General features: G+C 42.7%; 1 protein-coding gene across 1 annotated transcript in view; it reads right to left on the minus strand.

The window, feature by feature from the left end:
- The window catches only part of akna (AT-hook transcription factor), a 150,546-nt gene that overhangs the window by 26,879 nt on the left and 106,892 nt on the right, over nucleotides 1-16,775 (minus strand). Inside the window, exons 12-14 of the mRNA XM_048613521.1 lie at nucleotides 16,139-16,397; nucleotides 4,918-5,021; nucleotides 984-1,228 (exon numbers count right to left, since the gene is read on the minus strand). Coding sequence (XP_048469478.1) covers nucleotides 984-1,228; nucleotides 4,918-5,021; nucleotides 16,139-16,397 — 608 coding nt within the window. The remainder of the gene's footprint in view (nucleotides 1-983; nucleotides 1,229-4,917; nucleotides 5,022-16,138; nucleotides 16,398-16,775) is intronic.

Here is a 16,775-nt window from a genome sequence, read left to right on the forward strand (position 1 = left end):
ATAGATAGGAGAGGATGTGGTGTAGTGGTAAAATTGCTGACCTACTAGCCCTGAGGTTCAGACTAAAGTATTGGGTCCATGAGTTCAAATCCCACTATGGCAACTGGTGGAATTTGACTTCAATTAAAGGGGGGAAAAAAAACTAGAATAACAGCTATTTTCAGTAATGGTGACCATGAAACCGTTGCGAACTGTCATAAACACCCATCAGGTTCACTAATGTCCTTTAGGACAGAAAATCTACCATCCTTGCTTGGTCTGGCCTACATGTGATGTCAGATCCACAGGAAAGTGGTTAACCCTTTAAGTGCCCTCTGACATGGCTGAGCAAGCCACTCAGATCAAGGGCAATCAGGAATGGCCAACAAATATTGGCATTGCCAATCATGCCCACTAGCTTGTGACAGCATTAAAAAAAAATTTTTGGTTTGAGACAGTTAGAGATGTGGAAATGAGTTATTTTTCATGGATTTAGGTTGGATTTGACCCCAACGTTTTTGTCCTCAAAGGTCAAATTGGTTGTCACCCAGTCACAAAAATGCATAATCTTAGCAAGTAGTTGAGATTTTTGGGATTCCTAGAAATAGAGTATGCACAGCTTGTCAGCACATGAACTCATTACTGCTCTACTGTAGAACCCAACTATATTAAATATGCCTCCCTATAAAACTTTTCCATTCCCTAAATTTTCCCCAAAATTTCCTCAAAAGAGCTGACAGGAATTTTTTACCCTCGGCTTCAGATGTGTTTACAGCAAATTGGAATAGGGCTGCTGAACCCTTTCTTTTTGTTCCTGTGGCCAAGCATTTCATTTTTGGGTGATAACTTCTAGAAGGCCTCTCTGCAGCAGCAGAACCCACATAAGACTCAAAGTACAAGGGTCAAAAGCTGCATCCCTCTGCTTGCTGACGTCCACTAGCCCAATTGACAGCTGGAACGATGTCAACTCCCCCTGGTACAAATTCTAAAATGGTTGTACTTACTAACAAAGGTCTCCTGTTCAAACTCACTCATCATGCTGCCCATCCACTGCTGGGGTGAGCTAGTCCGGGAAGCATCCACTTGCAAAACGCTGTCCCTCCTTATTACATTGTTCAGTCGTGCTGTTGGAGACTGCTCATGTTCAGCAACGCCTCGATGCTGGGTTTCCTGAAACTGTGGGTCATGCTTCGCAGGTTTTTCATCCTGACAAGGCGATTTTAGTGACATCGCCCTTTGATTTTGAAGTCTGTGATCACAGAGGAAAGTAATGATTGAAAGTAAACTGCTTTTCAGAAGCCCTGTTGCACCCTCAGCTTGTTTGAGTAAACTTAGGCGATTGCAACATTCAAGGGCCGTGACTACTCATTATACTTCGTAAAAAAGATTCAGGGGTCTCCAGAAAGTTGTCAATAGTGAACAAGGTTTACAAGATGCTGTTGCCAAATTAACAGCACCAACGCCAGTTCTTTGAGGGGCTGTTAGGATCCCCTCCCACTGCCTGATAGCACACAAACTTAATCATAAAAAGGACAGTGCAGCATATCATAGAATCCCTACAGTGTGGAAGCAGGCTATTCAGCCCATCAAGTCCACAACCTATTCCCACCCCATTCCCGTAACTCTGCATTTCCCATGGCTAATCCACCTAACCTGCACATCCCTGGACTCTACAGGCAATTTAGCATGGCCAATTTACCTAATGTACACTTGTCCTTGGACTGGGAGGAAACCCACCCAGACATTGGGAAAATGTGCAAACTCCACACAGCTGCCCGAGGGGGGAAATCGAACCGGGTCGCTGGTACTGTGAGGCAGCAATGCTAACCACTGAGTCACCGTGCTGTAATGCAGTGTACACATTTTAAAGAATGTACCAGGAAAAGCCTGCAACCACTGGGTGGCACGGTGGCTCAGTGGTTAGCGCTGCTGCCTCACAGCACCAAGGACCTGGGTTCAATTCCACCCTCGGGTAACTGTCTGTGTGGAGTTTGCACATCCTCTCCGTGTCCGTGCGGGTGCTCCGGTTTCCTCCCACAGTCCAAAGATGTGCAGGTTGGGTGAATCGACCATGCTAAATTGCCCTTAGTGTCCAGGGATGTGCAGCTTAAGGGGACAGGTCTGGGTGGGATGCTCCAAGGGTCGGTGTGGACTTGTTGGGCTGAAGGGCCTGTTTCCACACTGTAGGGATCCTATGATCAGTTAAGTACATGGCATTGCAGTTGATGTTAATATGATGTGCTTTGGTCAAATTATGATTTCATCATGAATGCACTCAAAGTACTTATGGGAATCATGAGTTATATCCAAACTCAGTCATAACAATTTCTTGGCTTGATTGGTAGCTTTCTGGCCATTAATTGGCCACTCAAGAGGGAAATCACATTGAGCAACTGTTTTCCACATGGTGTGGACCTCTGATTTCTGACCCACATTTGAACCTGACAGAGATTCACACACTCCTGAGGAAAATCTTGCCCACTGTTCTCTTTCGCTTTCCTGCTGCCTACAGATGTTTGATGGAGTACTTCCAGTACATTTCATTGAAGTTTCTGATTTCTACTGTCTGCACCATTTCATCCTTTATATAGGCTATAAAGTCTGCCTGCATTCTTATATAACCTGATGGGAGGGTTACATATCTACATTCTGATATTTACCAAAAAAGTTCCTTTCCTTGATGAGATGCCAGAAGACTGAAGGTTGGCTAATGTGGTGCCACTAATTAATATAGGTGGTAAGGAAAAGCCAGGGAACTATAGACCGGTGAGCTTGACGTCAGTGGTGGGCATGTTGTTGGAAGGAATCCTGAAGGATAGGATTTGCATGTATTTGAATAGGCAAGGACTGATTAGGGATAGTCAACATGGCTTTGTGCAGGAAAAATTGTATCTCACTAACTTGAGTCTTTTTGTAGTAGTAACAAAGAGGATTAAAGTGGGCAGAGTGATGGACGTGATCTACATGGACTTCAGTAAGGCATTTGGCAAGGTTCCTCATGGTAGACTGGTTAGCAAGGTTAGAATACAGGGAGAACTAGCTATTTTGATACAGAACTGGCTCAAAGGTAAAAGGTGGTGGTGGAGGGTTGTTTTTCTGACTGGAGGCCTGTGACCAGCGGTGTGCCACAAAGATCAGTGTTGAGTCCACTGCTTTTTCTCATTTATATAAATAATTTGGATGTGAACACAGGAGGTATGGTTAGTGAGTTTGCAAATGACACTAAAATTGGAGGTGTAGTGGACAGCGAAGCAGGTTACCTCAGAGTACAATAGGATCTTGATCAGATGGGCCGATAGGTCGAGGCGTGGCAGATGGAGTTTAATTTAGATAAGTGTGAGGTGTTGTATTTTGGAAAGGAAAATGAGGGCAGGACTTATACATTTAATGGTAAGGTCCTGGGTAGTGTTGCTGAACAAAGAAACCTTAGAGTGCAAGTTCATAGTTCCTTGAAAGTGGAGTTGCAGGTAGATAGGATAGTGAAGAAGGCGTTTGGTATGCTTGCCTTTATTGGTCAGTGCATTGAGTATAGGAGTTGGGAGGTCATGTTGTAGAGGACATTGGTTAGGCCACTCTTGGAATACTGCACGCAATTCTTTTCTCCCTGCTGTAGGAAGCATGTTATGAAACGTGAAAGGATTCAGAAAAGATTTACAAGGACGTTGCTAGGGTTGGAGGGTTTGAGTTATATGGAGAGACTGAATAGACTGGGGCTTTGGAGGCTGAGGGGTGACCTTACAGAGGTTTATAAAATCATGAGGGGCACGGATAGGGTAAATAGACAAGGTCTTTTCCTGGGGTGGGGATTTCCAAAACTACAGGGCATAGGTTTAAGGTGAAAGGGGAAAGATTTAAAAGGGACCCAAGGGGCAACTTTTTCACACAGAGGGCGGTGTGAGTATGGAATGAGCTGCCAGAGGAGGTGATGGAGGCTGGTACAATTACAACATTTAAAAGGCATCTAAATGGGTATATGAATAGGAAGGGTTTACAGGGAAATGGGCCAAATGCTGGCAAATGGGACTAGATTTATTTAGAATATCTGGTCGGCATGGACGAGTTGGACAGAAGGGTTTGTTTCCGAGCTGTATATCTTTTTGAATAGTTTTATTTTTGCGGTGACAATAGAATTGGTGGATCACAAGATAAACATCGGTTTACTTCAAAGCAGTGGTTAGAGGAATATGTTGCTTCCACCATCCAGGCACCCCAAAGTGTATACCTATAGTATTGGCAATGAATGCTGGTGGATGGAGTGCTGCTTGGTCCTGGATGGTTTGAATGTTTTTAGAGTCACACTAATCCAGGGAAGCAGAGAGTATTTTATTACGCTCTTAACTTTTGCCTTGTGGAAGGTTGGGAATAGTCTGACTCAAACTGTCACTTTCTGGAGACAGTATGGAGTTAGTGGTTAGGAAATGGACTTTGTGACGGGTCTGGGGGTGGCACGTGACTGACAATAATGGCTTCAGTCTTTACAGCCACAGAATTTCTACAGTGAGGAAAGAGGCCTATCGGCCCATCATGTCTGCACCGACCCTTTGAAGAGCATCCCACCCACCCACTGTATCCCCGTATCACTGCATTTACCATGGATAATCCACTTAACCTGTACATCTTTGGAATGTGGGAGGAAACTGGAGCACCCAATGGAAACCCACGCATTCACGGGAAGAATGTGGAAACATCACACAGACAGACAGTCACCCAAGGATGGAATCAAACCCGGGCCCCTGGTGCTATGAGGCAACAGTGCTAGCCTCTTCTCAGTATTTACTATTGATTCTAAACGTACACATTGTGAAATATATTACTGCATAAATATGGGTTAAAGATGAAACACTCCGATCAAACGGACACCTACACACAACATGACAGAAAATCCACTTTGTTAATCTACAACATTACATTGCATTCAGTGAGGAATTGGTATTGTACCTGCTCTGAGTGGGTTGGTGTTCCGGAGTCTGAATTGCCGGAGTGAGCCTGCTGCTGTCGGAGCCCACAAACCCACTGTCAGTCTCTGGAGAAACAATGCGTTCCTGGAAAAGCACAACAGCCCCTTTAATATTGCGAGCTCTGCAAAGGCTCTTGATTTACCTACAGGTCACGAACATTTCCAGAACAAAAGAAGCTACCCCAGAGATTTACTTGGGCTGAGAGAAAGGGAGAATCCAGGAACACTTTACCGCAGTCAGTTGCACCCTGGCATAGCGTGTCTTTCACCAATTGTGAAAAATGAGGGCAGGAGCTCCTCCTTCCATATGAGCATTCGTTCATTCAGTTTCAGTCACACTAAAGCTTGGGGCTGTTGCCACCGAGGTGCAGCGGTGAAACACCACCATCTAAGGTCTTTCTGCCAAAGTTAAACAGGTATTACACCCTTCAGTTATCACACCTGCCTCAAATGTATGTAAATATTGTCTTGTATAAGTAATAAATGCCTTTGGTTTGCTTGTTGGATAGAGTCAAACTCCAATGTTCGTTTTGTTTCTTCATATGCTACTGTGCAGAACTGAACTGCTTCAGTGACTATATATGTACGTAAAGGTATTTTTATGAATAAAGTATATTTTTGAAACAAAACAGAGGTGGTTTTGAAAAAAACATGTTCAACATTTCCTAGAAAGCAATTTTTTCTAAATTGAAAAATTCTAAACTTATACAGTTCCATTCTTCACACAATGTCAATAAATCAGCACTTCTTAATTGCTACAAAATCAAAATTACACATGATATCTGAGACAAATTTTGGTGACAGACAAACTCTATCAGTATAGACAGTCATATAGTTACATTCCATCACCTCTTCAAAACCTTCCTTTATACCTCATTTTGATGACTGCACTTTTAGTTACACTGCAGCACCCCCACTATCTCCTTCATTGTTTGACAACCACTTTATTCTGATTATGCTTCTGTAGAAGCCTTCAGAGGTTTTCTGACATTTAAAGGTGTTATAGGAAAAGAAATGTTTGTTATCCAGAATCACTTACATAAAACCAATTGCATTTTGAAATCAGCTCTGTCTCACATCTAACATTAACTCCGTTTCTTACAAAAACAGCAATTGCTGGAGAAACTCAGCAGGTCTAGCAGTTAACTGTGGAGACAAAGCAGAGTGAATGTTTCGGGTCCAGCGACCCTTCTTTAAATAAAAACCGAAAGAACTGTGGATGCTGTAAATCAGGAACAAAAACAAAGTTGCTGGAAAAGCTCAGCAGGTCTGGCAGCATCCGTGAAGGAGAAAACAGAGTTAACGTTTCAGGTCCGGTGGACCTTCCTCAGAACTGTACTGTACCGTTCTGAGGAAGGGTCACCAGACCCTAAAAGTTAACTCTGTTTTTAACTTCACAGATGCTGCCAGACGTGCTGAGATTTTCCAGCAACTTTGTTTTTGACCTTCCCTTAAAACTGATTGTACCTTGGAAAAGGTTGGCATACAGGCTGAAAATGGGGGAGGGCTATGTAGTCAATGATAGGTGGAGATGGAGCACAGATGGAGAGAACAGCAGTTGGGCAAAGGAATGGGTAATGACCAGCCTGAGGAAATCAGTATCTGCTAATGGGGACCATTAGTGGCTGACAATGGGTTGGCTGTGCTCATAGCCCTGGTGTGTAGGGGTCAGGGGAAGGACAATGGAAGAAGGTGCTCAGGCCCTAAAATTATTGAACTTGATAATGAGTCCTGAAGCCTGAAGGGTTCCCACATGGAAAGTGAGGTGCTGTTCTTCTAGCTTGTGCTGAGCTTTGCTGGAACACTGCAGCAAGCCCAAGACAGAGATGTTGGCCAGGGAACACGGTAGTGTTTCGAAATGGCAGGCAACTGGAAGCTCAGGGCCATTTTTACTAGCAGAATGTAGCATAAGTGATTGCCGAGCCTGCACTTTGTCTCCCCAGTGTAGAGGAGACTACACTGAGCAGCAAATACAGTAGACTAGAATGAGTGAACTGCAGGTAAATGACTGCTTCACCTGGAAGGTGTGTTTAGGGCCTTGGATAGTGTGGAAGGAGGAAGTGAACGGGTGGGTGTAACACCGTCAGCAGTTGCAGGGGAAGGTGCCGTAGGGCTGCGAGGGGGTGGTGTTGGGAGTGAAGGAGGTGTGGTCCACGGTGTCCCGGACAGAACGATCCTTGCACAAGCCTGACAAGGGAGGGGAAGGGATTGTGTGTCCGGTGGTGGTATCCTGCTGGAGGTGGTGGAAATGGCAGCTAATGATCGTCTGGATGTGGATGCTGGTGGGATGGTAGATGAGGACAAGGGGGACCCTATCACTGTTGTGGGAGGGAAGAGAGGGGGTGAGGGCGGATGTGTGGGAGATGGGTCAGACACAGCTGAGAGCCCTGTCAATGAGGGTGCCGGGGAATCTTTGGTTAAGGAAGAAGGTGAACTGTCGGAGGCCTCTTTGACAAAGTTAGCATCATCAGAACAGATGTAAATGAGACAGAGGAACTGGGAGAATTGAATAAAGTCTTTACAGGAAGCAGGATGTGAGGATATATAGTTAAGGTAACTGTGGGAGTTGGTAGGTTTATAGTGGATATACAAATAGAAACAAAGATGTCCAGGAACAATGTCCACCATGGTCACTAATCTGATGTCATCTAGTGATCTTCCCCCCGCCTCTCCACTACCTCGAATCTCACAGACCCCCAACCCTGCATAGCCTGCTTCTACCTTCCTCCCAAAATCCACAAACAGGACTGCCTGGGCAAGACCCATTGTTTCTGCCTGCTCCTACCCCACAAATCTCATCTCTTCCTGCCCCGACTTGGTGTTTTCTCCCCTGGTCCAGTCCCTGCCCACATACATCCGTGATTCCTCTGATGTTTTACATCAGTCTCAGAATTTCCAGTTTGTGGGCTCCAGCCACCTCCTCTTCGCCATTGACATGGAATTCCTATAGACGTCCATCCCCCACCAGCACGGTCGCAAGGCTCAACTCTTCTTCCTGAAACAAAGGCCTGAACTGTCCCATCCACCACCACCCTCCTCCGCCTGGCCAAGCTCGTCCTCACCCTCAACACTTTCTCTCACTTTCTTCAGGTCAGAGGGGTTGCCATGGGTACCCACATGGGCCCCAGTTATGCCTGTGTCTTAGTGGGATCGTGGAACATTCCTTGTTGCAGTCGAATTCCAGCCCCCACTTTTTCCAGTATATCGATGATATCGTCGATAATGCTTCCCTTTCTCATCCAGAATCATCCTGAGGGGGTCTCTGTATAGATCAATGGGCTTGATGTGTAAAACTCCATCTTTGAAAATATCCAAGCTTTGGAATCTGTGACTGGTGTCTGAAATTAACTCTCGTTTATCACTTTCCAACCCAGATTCATGCTGGTCAGAACCTATCATGAAAAGAATGGTGTCACCTGTAAATAATGCTGCTATCCCACACCAATCATGCAATTGCGATAAACCAGCTTAAAATAATTGCTTTGGGGAGACAGAGAGAGAGAGAGAGAGAAGTCGTTGTTGTTCCTTCACTTTCACACCTTTAGTCAGCTCTATTACTCACAAATTATTGCCTGCTGCAGCAAGAATTAATGCTGATGACATACAATGGGATATTAGGGTTGAGGCAGTGGTCCTGCCGCACCTCTACTGCCATCTGGTGTAGGTTTCTGAAATTACAGGAGCTCCAAGCAGATGGGAAGCTGCTGGCGACTGGGAATCACTGAAGCAATTAATTTTAAGATGCTAAATGAAAAGAAGTGTCCAATTAAGCACTTCCAATTTGGAGTTCTCTGCTCTGCAACACAATATTATTCACACACCTTTGAATATGTCACAGGCAGCAATGACTCCCGATACAGAAATCCTCTTGGAAATAATACATTGCACTATTTAAATTGTCTTAGTTTTGAATCATATAGTGTTGGTTCATTGGTACATTGGTAGAAGGTTACCAATGCATAAGAATTTCGAAGAAAATTTTAGGCATTTTCATATTTTCAGCTCTCTGGTACCTGGCTTTCTAAATATTGGATTGTATAAAAACACTTCATCACTGAATTAATAACAGGAGATGGTTAAAGATGGTTCAGTTAATAACCAGTTAGCAATGTTTAAAGCATATAAAATCTGCAATGCTAATGAGTCACTGAGGTGCAAAAACATGTCAAATTATTAAAATCTGTTGTTAGTGCAGCATTTTGATCAGATTTATTCTGAGGACACCCAGCGTAGGAATGATTCTGGTGTCATCAATAAGTTAAACCACAATATGCTAAGGGACTGAATAACAGAGGTGCACATACTAAAGAGGCTGTACTGTGTCAAGTGTTCCATGTGATATTTTTCCTGATGACCAGGCCTGGTATCTTGTGGCATTTGCCACCTGCTGAAGAGAGTTCTTTGAGATAGTTCACAGTCACCAATTCTCCTTTTACAACAAAAACAAAGTTGCTGGAAAAATTCAGCAGGAGTGGCAGCATCTGTGAAGGAAAAAACAACGTTAACGTTTCGGGTTTAGTGACCCTTCCTCAGAACTCTGGCACCGGACCTGAAACATTAACTCTGTTTTTTCCTTCACAGATGCTGCCAGACCTGCTGAGCTTCTCCAGTAACTTTGTTTTTGTTCCTGATTTACAGCGTCCGGAGTTCTTTCGGTTTTTAATTCTCCTTTTAGTTTGCTTTATCTTGGAGTGATTAGTAGTGGAGGACACACTACTGTAGATACTCTATAGAACAGGTATTTTGTTAGATAACAAGAATGCTTATTGCATGAACCCCTTCAGAACTAGTATCTTATACAACATCTCCCTGAAAGATGTCTTCACTCCCCATGGTTAACCTCTATCCAACAATGTTTATAATTGTATTACGTTTATCATTACCACCTCAAACCTCCAGGTCTCTGACTTCACAAATGCAGTGGTCTGGAAATTTCACACTTTCCTCAGAACACACTCACTTCAGACATAATAGCTCGGTAGATCTCTTGCTTGAGGACTGTTGACCCGATTCTGATCTGTGGATCACCTCAATGTTGAAGGATCTTTTACATCTGAAACATCCATTGTAGTAGATGTTGTTCTTTGTAGATGTTGTTTTTGGTCCATTATTTTAACAAGACTGTTTTGGTTCGTTATCTTAGCTGATTCAGATAGTTGTCTATCACATCAGCTGGGAAACTTTGAATCTTGTGAATGCCCATCATACAAGAAAGCTGCTCTGTTACTTCATTTGCCCATTCTGGTTGCTTATCTGATAAATCTTTTCAAACTCTTAAGTCATGCCAATGAAGGATTGCTGCTCACTTGGCCCTCTGTCACTGGCATTCACAGTCCTGTTTTAGAAGACAAAACACTGACATTTTTATCTGTGCTGTCAAGTCTGTGATGTACTCTACATTGACAGTGTTAAACAGCTCTTTTATGCCAATACAAGTGACCTCACTTGGTTCTTTCTTCTGCTGGGTTCTACCAGGAGCCTGGGAAACCCAATGGAGTTTTCTCCTGACTGGTTGGTGAATAATGATTGTTCCTGGACAGCGTTTGGATAGCTGTTTGTATCTAGACCAATTGTACCTTTGGACATTGTCGATCTCCTCCAACTCTTCTGATGAAGTTGGTTGGAGAAATGTCTCAGACTCAAAAGGGAAGTTGGATGATTGTGGACAATGCACACATTTCCAAATCTCTGCTGTGTGTTGTGTAATAGTGTAACCAACAGCACTCCTTATGCTTCTGCTTGTTATTCCATCGTTGCCATGTAGTTTTATCACTTTAGATTGTAATATCTGCTTCTTCACTCATGATAACCGATCTGATGGCACAGTAATACTTGCTCCTCAGTCAAGCACAAAGTCAAACAGAATGTCTATTGTTGTAGACAGGTTCTGCCCCTTTTGCTTCATCTAGATTAACTACTTTGCTTATGAATGCCAGGGTATCTTCTCCAATGGAGCTATCTTGTCTAAGGCCGGTATCTTTAATGGTGGTGGAAGTTCCATTTTGTAGACCTCTATGACCACTACTATTTCCACCTTTCAAAAATGGTGTATTAATTCTACACATCGTCATTACTTCTGTACTCAAATCCTCTTGTATTAAAGGTTAACATCCCCTTACCCTTCCTAACAGCTTGCTGTATATACATGGTTGCCTTTGGTGACTAATTAATAAAGATACCTATGATCCTTTGTACATTTTTACATGCTCCAATCTGTTACAATTTAAGAAATGCTCTGCACATCTTTTTCTCTGAAGTGGATAACCTCATGTTTTTTCACTTTATATTCCATTTGCCATGTTCTTGGTCATTCATTAAGTCTGTCCAAATCCTCCTGAAGCTGCTTTACATCTTCTTCACAATGTACATTCCCACTAAGCTGCGTATCATCCACAAATCTGGAAGTTTGCATTTGATCCACAACTCCAAATTGTTGACAAACATTATAAACAACTGGGGCCAAATATTGATCCTTGTGGCTCCTCATGAGTTGCAGCCTACCAACGCGAGACCCATTTATTGTTTTTTGTCTGTTACAGCAATAATCTATGCCAGTACATTTCCTCTTATCCTATGTGTTTTAACCTTTTTTAATCAGCCACCTGTGGAAGACATTATCAAAAGCCTTTTTAAAACCTAAGTACACCATGTCTACCAGCTCTCCTTTATCAATTTTGTCAGTAACATCTTCAAAATATGTCTGTTTATCCCATCTTTTATAATAGATCCTAGCATTTTCCCTCTGACTGATGTAGAGCTAGCTCCATTTTCTCTCTCAATACATTATACAATGGAGTGGAGTGACATTTGCTACCTTTCGATCTACAAGAATCATTGCAGTATCTACACAACGTTGGAAGATAATCACCAATGCAACAAATATCCCAAAAGGTACCTCCTTGAACATTCAGGAATGAAGACCACCAGGTATTGGGAAATTATCAACTTTCAGCCCCAATAATTTCTCTAGTACAATCTTCTTACTAATGCTAACTTGCTTCAACATTTCATTCTCCCTAGCCACTTGGATCTCTACTTTTGCTATACTTGTGGTATCTTCTCAGTGAAAACAACACAAAGTAATCATTTAGCCTCATTGCCATTTCTCTATTTCCCATTAAAAGTGCTGCTGACTCGGCCTTTACTGGAACCACATTCGTTTTAGCCAAATGTTTCCTTTTACATGCCTACAAAGGCTTTTACAGTCCTTTTTTAATCTTTTGCTAGATTTCTTTTTTAATCTTTTGCTGGCATTCATGTTCTAATCTCCCTTTCCTTAATAGCTTCCTGGTCTGCTTTGTTGTATTCTACAAACCTTCCAATCCTCAGAATTACAGCTATTTCTGGTAACCTTACAGACTTTTTCTTTTAATCTTATGCAATCCTGAACTTACTTTGTTGGCCACATTTGATTGACCATTTTTGAGTTATTGCAACTTGAAGAAATGTTCCATTGCCATAAGTCAAGCAATGGATCTTTAATGTCTACCCATTGCCTATGTACAGTCATACCTTTTAATGTATTTTTCAAGTCCACCTCAATCATTTTGTGTCTCACGCCTTCATAATTTTCCTTATTCAAACTGGACTCCTTTGCTTCAGAATGAACTACTGCACTTTCAAAACATAACATAAAATGCTATCATATCGTGGTCACTCATCATCTTTCACAGCAAGAGCCCTAATTAGCCCTTTTTGTTGTTACATAATACTAGATCTAAAACAGCATCTAATCTTGTTGGCTCATCCTAACACAATCCAGAAACTCATTCTCCACAGCTTTAGTGCTCAGTTTGTTTACCCAGTCAATTTCAGATTGAACTCACCCATGATAACTGTTATGTCCATGCTGTAAACTTCTCTCATTTTCTGACTAATATCATGCCCCACGCAATCACCACAATCTGATTGTTAATAAATAGCTCCAACCAATCTCTGCTGTCATTTGCTGTTTCTTAATGCCACCCAAGAAATTTCACACATTTTTCAGAAATTGCTGCAGAAACTCAGCAGGCCTGGCATCTTCTGTGGAGAGAAATCAGATTTAATGTTTTGGATCCCGTTTTAAAGAAGGATCACTGGACCTGAAACATTACCTCTACTTTCTCTCCAAGACACTGCCAGACCTGCTGAGTTTTGCCAGCAATTTCTGTTTATGTTTTTGATTTCCAGCATCTGTTTAGTGTCCACACATTCTTCTTCTGATCAGAGATCCTCTCTTATTAATACACTGATCCCATCCCATATCATCAGTGCAACTCCACCTCCTTTTCCTTCTTAAGCAACAAATATCTTTGAAACATTCCAAGTCCTGATCATCATGCAGGCACAGTCCTGTAATGGCAATTAGATCAGACCCACATTTGTGCCTTCAGATTGTCCACCTTGCTGTCAATGCTACATGCATTCAGGTACACAGCTCTTTACTTTGTCTTTTTGACATTATTCCCTTTTTGAAGCATACTCGATGCATGGCTTTGTTTGCCCCTCCTTCCAGTCTCCTTAGCATCTTTACCAACTTACCTAACATCATGGTGCACGTAGCTACAGCTAATAAAGCCCAGTGGTTCAAGAAGGCAGCTCTCTACTGCTGTCTCCAGAGCAATTAGAGATTGGCGATAAATGTTGGGCCCAGTCAGGAAAGCCAACCTCCCCTAAATGGATATGAAAAGCCCTGCAAGCCTTCTTTCAGGATGTGAAAGTTGACTGGATTTCCTCGCAAGCAGGCAGTCAATTGGTTGCCGGCCTGTTTTCAATTCGTATCAATGACAGAATGACAAAGTTGAGGCTGCTGAGAGCTGGCCTATCAGTGCCTGGCAACTCCAGAACTTGGTGGTGCTAAGGAGGCGGCCATGCTTGCTACTAGTACAATAGCTCCCAGACTTTTAGGTTAGAAGGTCACCTGCAGAAAAGGTAGGTGCCAGTTGGGGAAGGGGAAGTAAAGGTTTTTGTTTATTTCATGCAACATGGATCTCATTGGCAAGGCCAGCATTTGCCACTCATTCCTCATTGCCTTTGACTATGTTACCTTTTCAGAGGGCAGTCAAGTGTTAACTACATTGCTGCAGGTCTGAAGTCACATATAGGCCACACCAGATAAGAAGAACAGATTTCTTTCTGTAAAGGACAATAGTGAACTAGTTTTTATGAGAATTGATAACAATTCTCACAGTCACCATTAATGGCACTAGCTTTACAGTCTCATTGTATTAGTTAATTGACTTTAAATTCCACCAGCTACTATGGTGAGATTTGAACTGGTGACCCAGTGAAATAGGAACAAAAACAGAAGTTTTGCTGGAAAAACTCAGCAGGTCTGGCAGCATCTGTGAAGAAGAAAATCAGAGTTAACGTTTCCGGTCGGGTGACCCTTCCTCAGAACCTGTGAATTAGTCTGGGTTTCTGGATGCATAGTCCAGTCACAGTATCATTATGCCACCATCTCCCTAAGCTAAAGAGGTGAGGGTTTCAACGGAGGACGGCTCTCAGGAGTCACCGCTCTGCCTTACTTCCAGACTCTTGGTTGGGCACAGATCAAACGATCCATCTGTGTACCCACAGCCTGCTCTCACGGATGATCCAGCGTGTGCACTAATTCGTTCTTGACCCAGCTAGACTTAAAACAATTGTGGCCGAGATGGGAAAAGGCCCCAAAGTGATTATCAAACCTCATCATGGACTTCCAAAACCCCGCAGCACCATACCAAAATGGCTTTCAGCTCCTGCTTCGAAATGACTAACCTGACTTCAGCAGAAGCAGGTTCCACACGAGGCGTTTCGGATCCACAATAAAAATGGGCAGAGCAAAATGGTGCAAGGTCGGGAGTGCAGATAAGTTTCAGGTTTCTTCCAAATCAAAACTAAATTGCGGCCACTCACACACTGAAACTTGTCTCTGCATCCTATGGTCTGACAGAAGTCACCCACTGAAGGCCTGCACATATCATATATAGATTATATTTGGTAGGGATCTCATGATGCAGTGGTAGTGTCCCTATCTCTGAGCCAGGAAGCCCAAGTTCGAGTCCTACCAGCACCAGTGGTGTTTCATAATATCTCTGAACAGGACTATGATCATGAGCTGGGAAATGTGATTACAATAATTAAATGCTTGGTTTTAACTGGCACAGAGTTGATAGATCAAAGGGCCTTTCTCTGTGCTATAGACCTCTGTGATTCTGAACAGGTTGGTTAGAAAATAAGCGCACAGCCAGAAAACTGTTCACCGCTCTCCAACCTTCAGTATCCAATTCAAAGAGAGTTTGATCCTTTCTCAGGTTAAATGTTTCCCCATGAAGCTTGGAGACCGTTCAGTGGATGCCTGGCAGGTCTCAGAGTTTGCCTTGCAGTCACTCTGTGACAGAAATTTCAAACAGCTCCCAGCCCAATACTGGGAAATTGTATTGACATTCTCCCTTTAGTCAGTGTCACAATTTCTGCACATGGCAATGTTGGATGTGTAGCAGAGTATCCCCAGAGTATTTGGTTGACTTTCAATTGAGGCTGCCAGGGCAGTCAAAAAACAAAATGACCACTGGGGGGCACCATTTAAATGGAGGCAAAATCTAAAACCAACAGCACCACTAACTATATCCGATTGTGAAACCGAATGAGCAACAAACATTACCCATTAACTAGACTCTGGCTTAGAACTCAGGACATGAATAAAAGGAGAGTGTTCACTGAAGTTTGGTCTGAGGTTTTCAAGATGGTTTTAAGTATGATCACTAACGACTTGCACATCCGTGTGTTGTACTTACTATCTGGACATTGAGGAACCTCTGTAGACCCATGCACTGTGCTATTTTAACTTATGGTAATGAATATTAAACCTCAAGCTTGGAAGCTGTGCATGTAGCTCTGATGTACCCAACTGCCAGAAAGTCATTGATATAAAACGTAAAATAATGTAGGTCTATGTGTAAATGGAAATGGTGTTTCGATAACAACCTGTACCTGAAATGTAAACCTGTTTGTTTTCTATTCAGGTTTTGGAGTCCTGCTGTGCGTTTTGACATTTTTTTTAAAGGAGTTACTCATGTTTTTCTTATGTTTGAAATCACAGCTGGCCACAGTTACCTGTATTATCTTCCCCCTGCTTACAAACATCTAAATCGCTGAAGATTTGGTATCAAATCCATGTTCCTTTCCCCAACTAACAAAACTTTCCAGACACATCATATTGTAAGTGGTTGCAGTTACCTCTAGAGAGATTAGCGTGGCTTGGTGCAAAGCTTTGCGAGACATGTCTTCAGGAGAAGCAATTCCATCCACATAGGTCAGGCCTTTTCGACAAAAAAGGTCCTTCTTTTCCAAATGGGAAGTTCCCTTCGAGCTGGGAGATCTGGTGTGTAGTCCGGTTTCAGTATCAGTAGGCAGCAACTCCTCTTGTTCCAGTAGTGGCCCAAAGCCGTCCTTGAAAGCATCACTGAGTGTGGTTTCCCATATTATTGCTTTGTTCCTTTTCGTAAATGAAAAAAATGTCACTAGCCGATTGAAGCTTAGGAAAACTCAATAACAATGATATATGAAGCACTCAATATTAAAGGCGCTGTATTAAAGGGGTGCAGTGTTGCATCAAATTCCATTAAAACGGTCATTGATAAGAAATGGATAATTACTCTCAATGCCTTTAGCAGGAGATGGACACCACAGGGGGTGGAATGCTAAATCTCCCCCTTCCAACTCAATTTTGATTTAGCCCCCTACCTTTCTCCCTCTCCTATGATGGTTTGCATCGCCTGGAATGACCGTTAAATGTAAATTATTCAATTGGAGTTGTGGGTGATTTACTAGTGGTGGTTAATACATGAAAAAAAGTACACTATGGGTTTGGTGA

The sequence above is a fragment of the Rhincodon typus genome, chromosome 28 (assembly GCF_021869965.1).
Source record: "Rhincodon typus isolate 14 chromosome 28, sRhiTyp1.1, whole genome shotgun sequence".
NCBI classification, from domain to species: Eukaryota; Metazoa; Chordata; class Chondrichthyes; order Orectolobiformes; family Rhincodontidae; genus Rhincodon; species Rhincodon typus.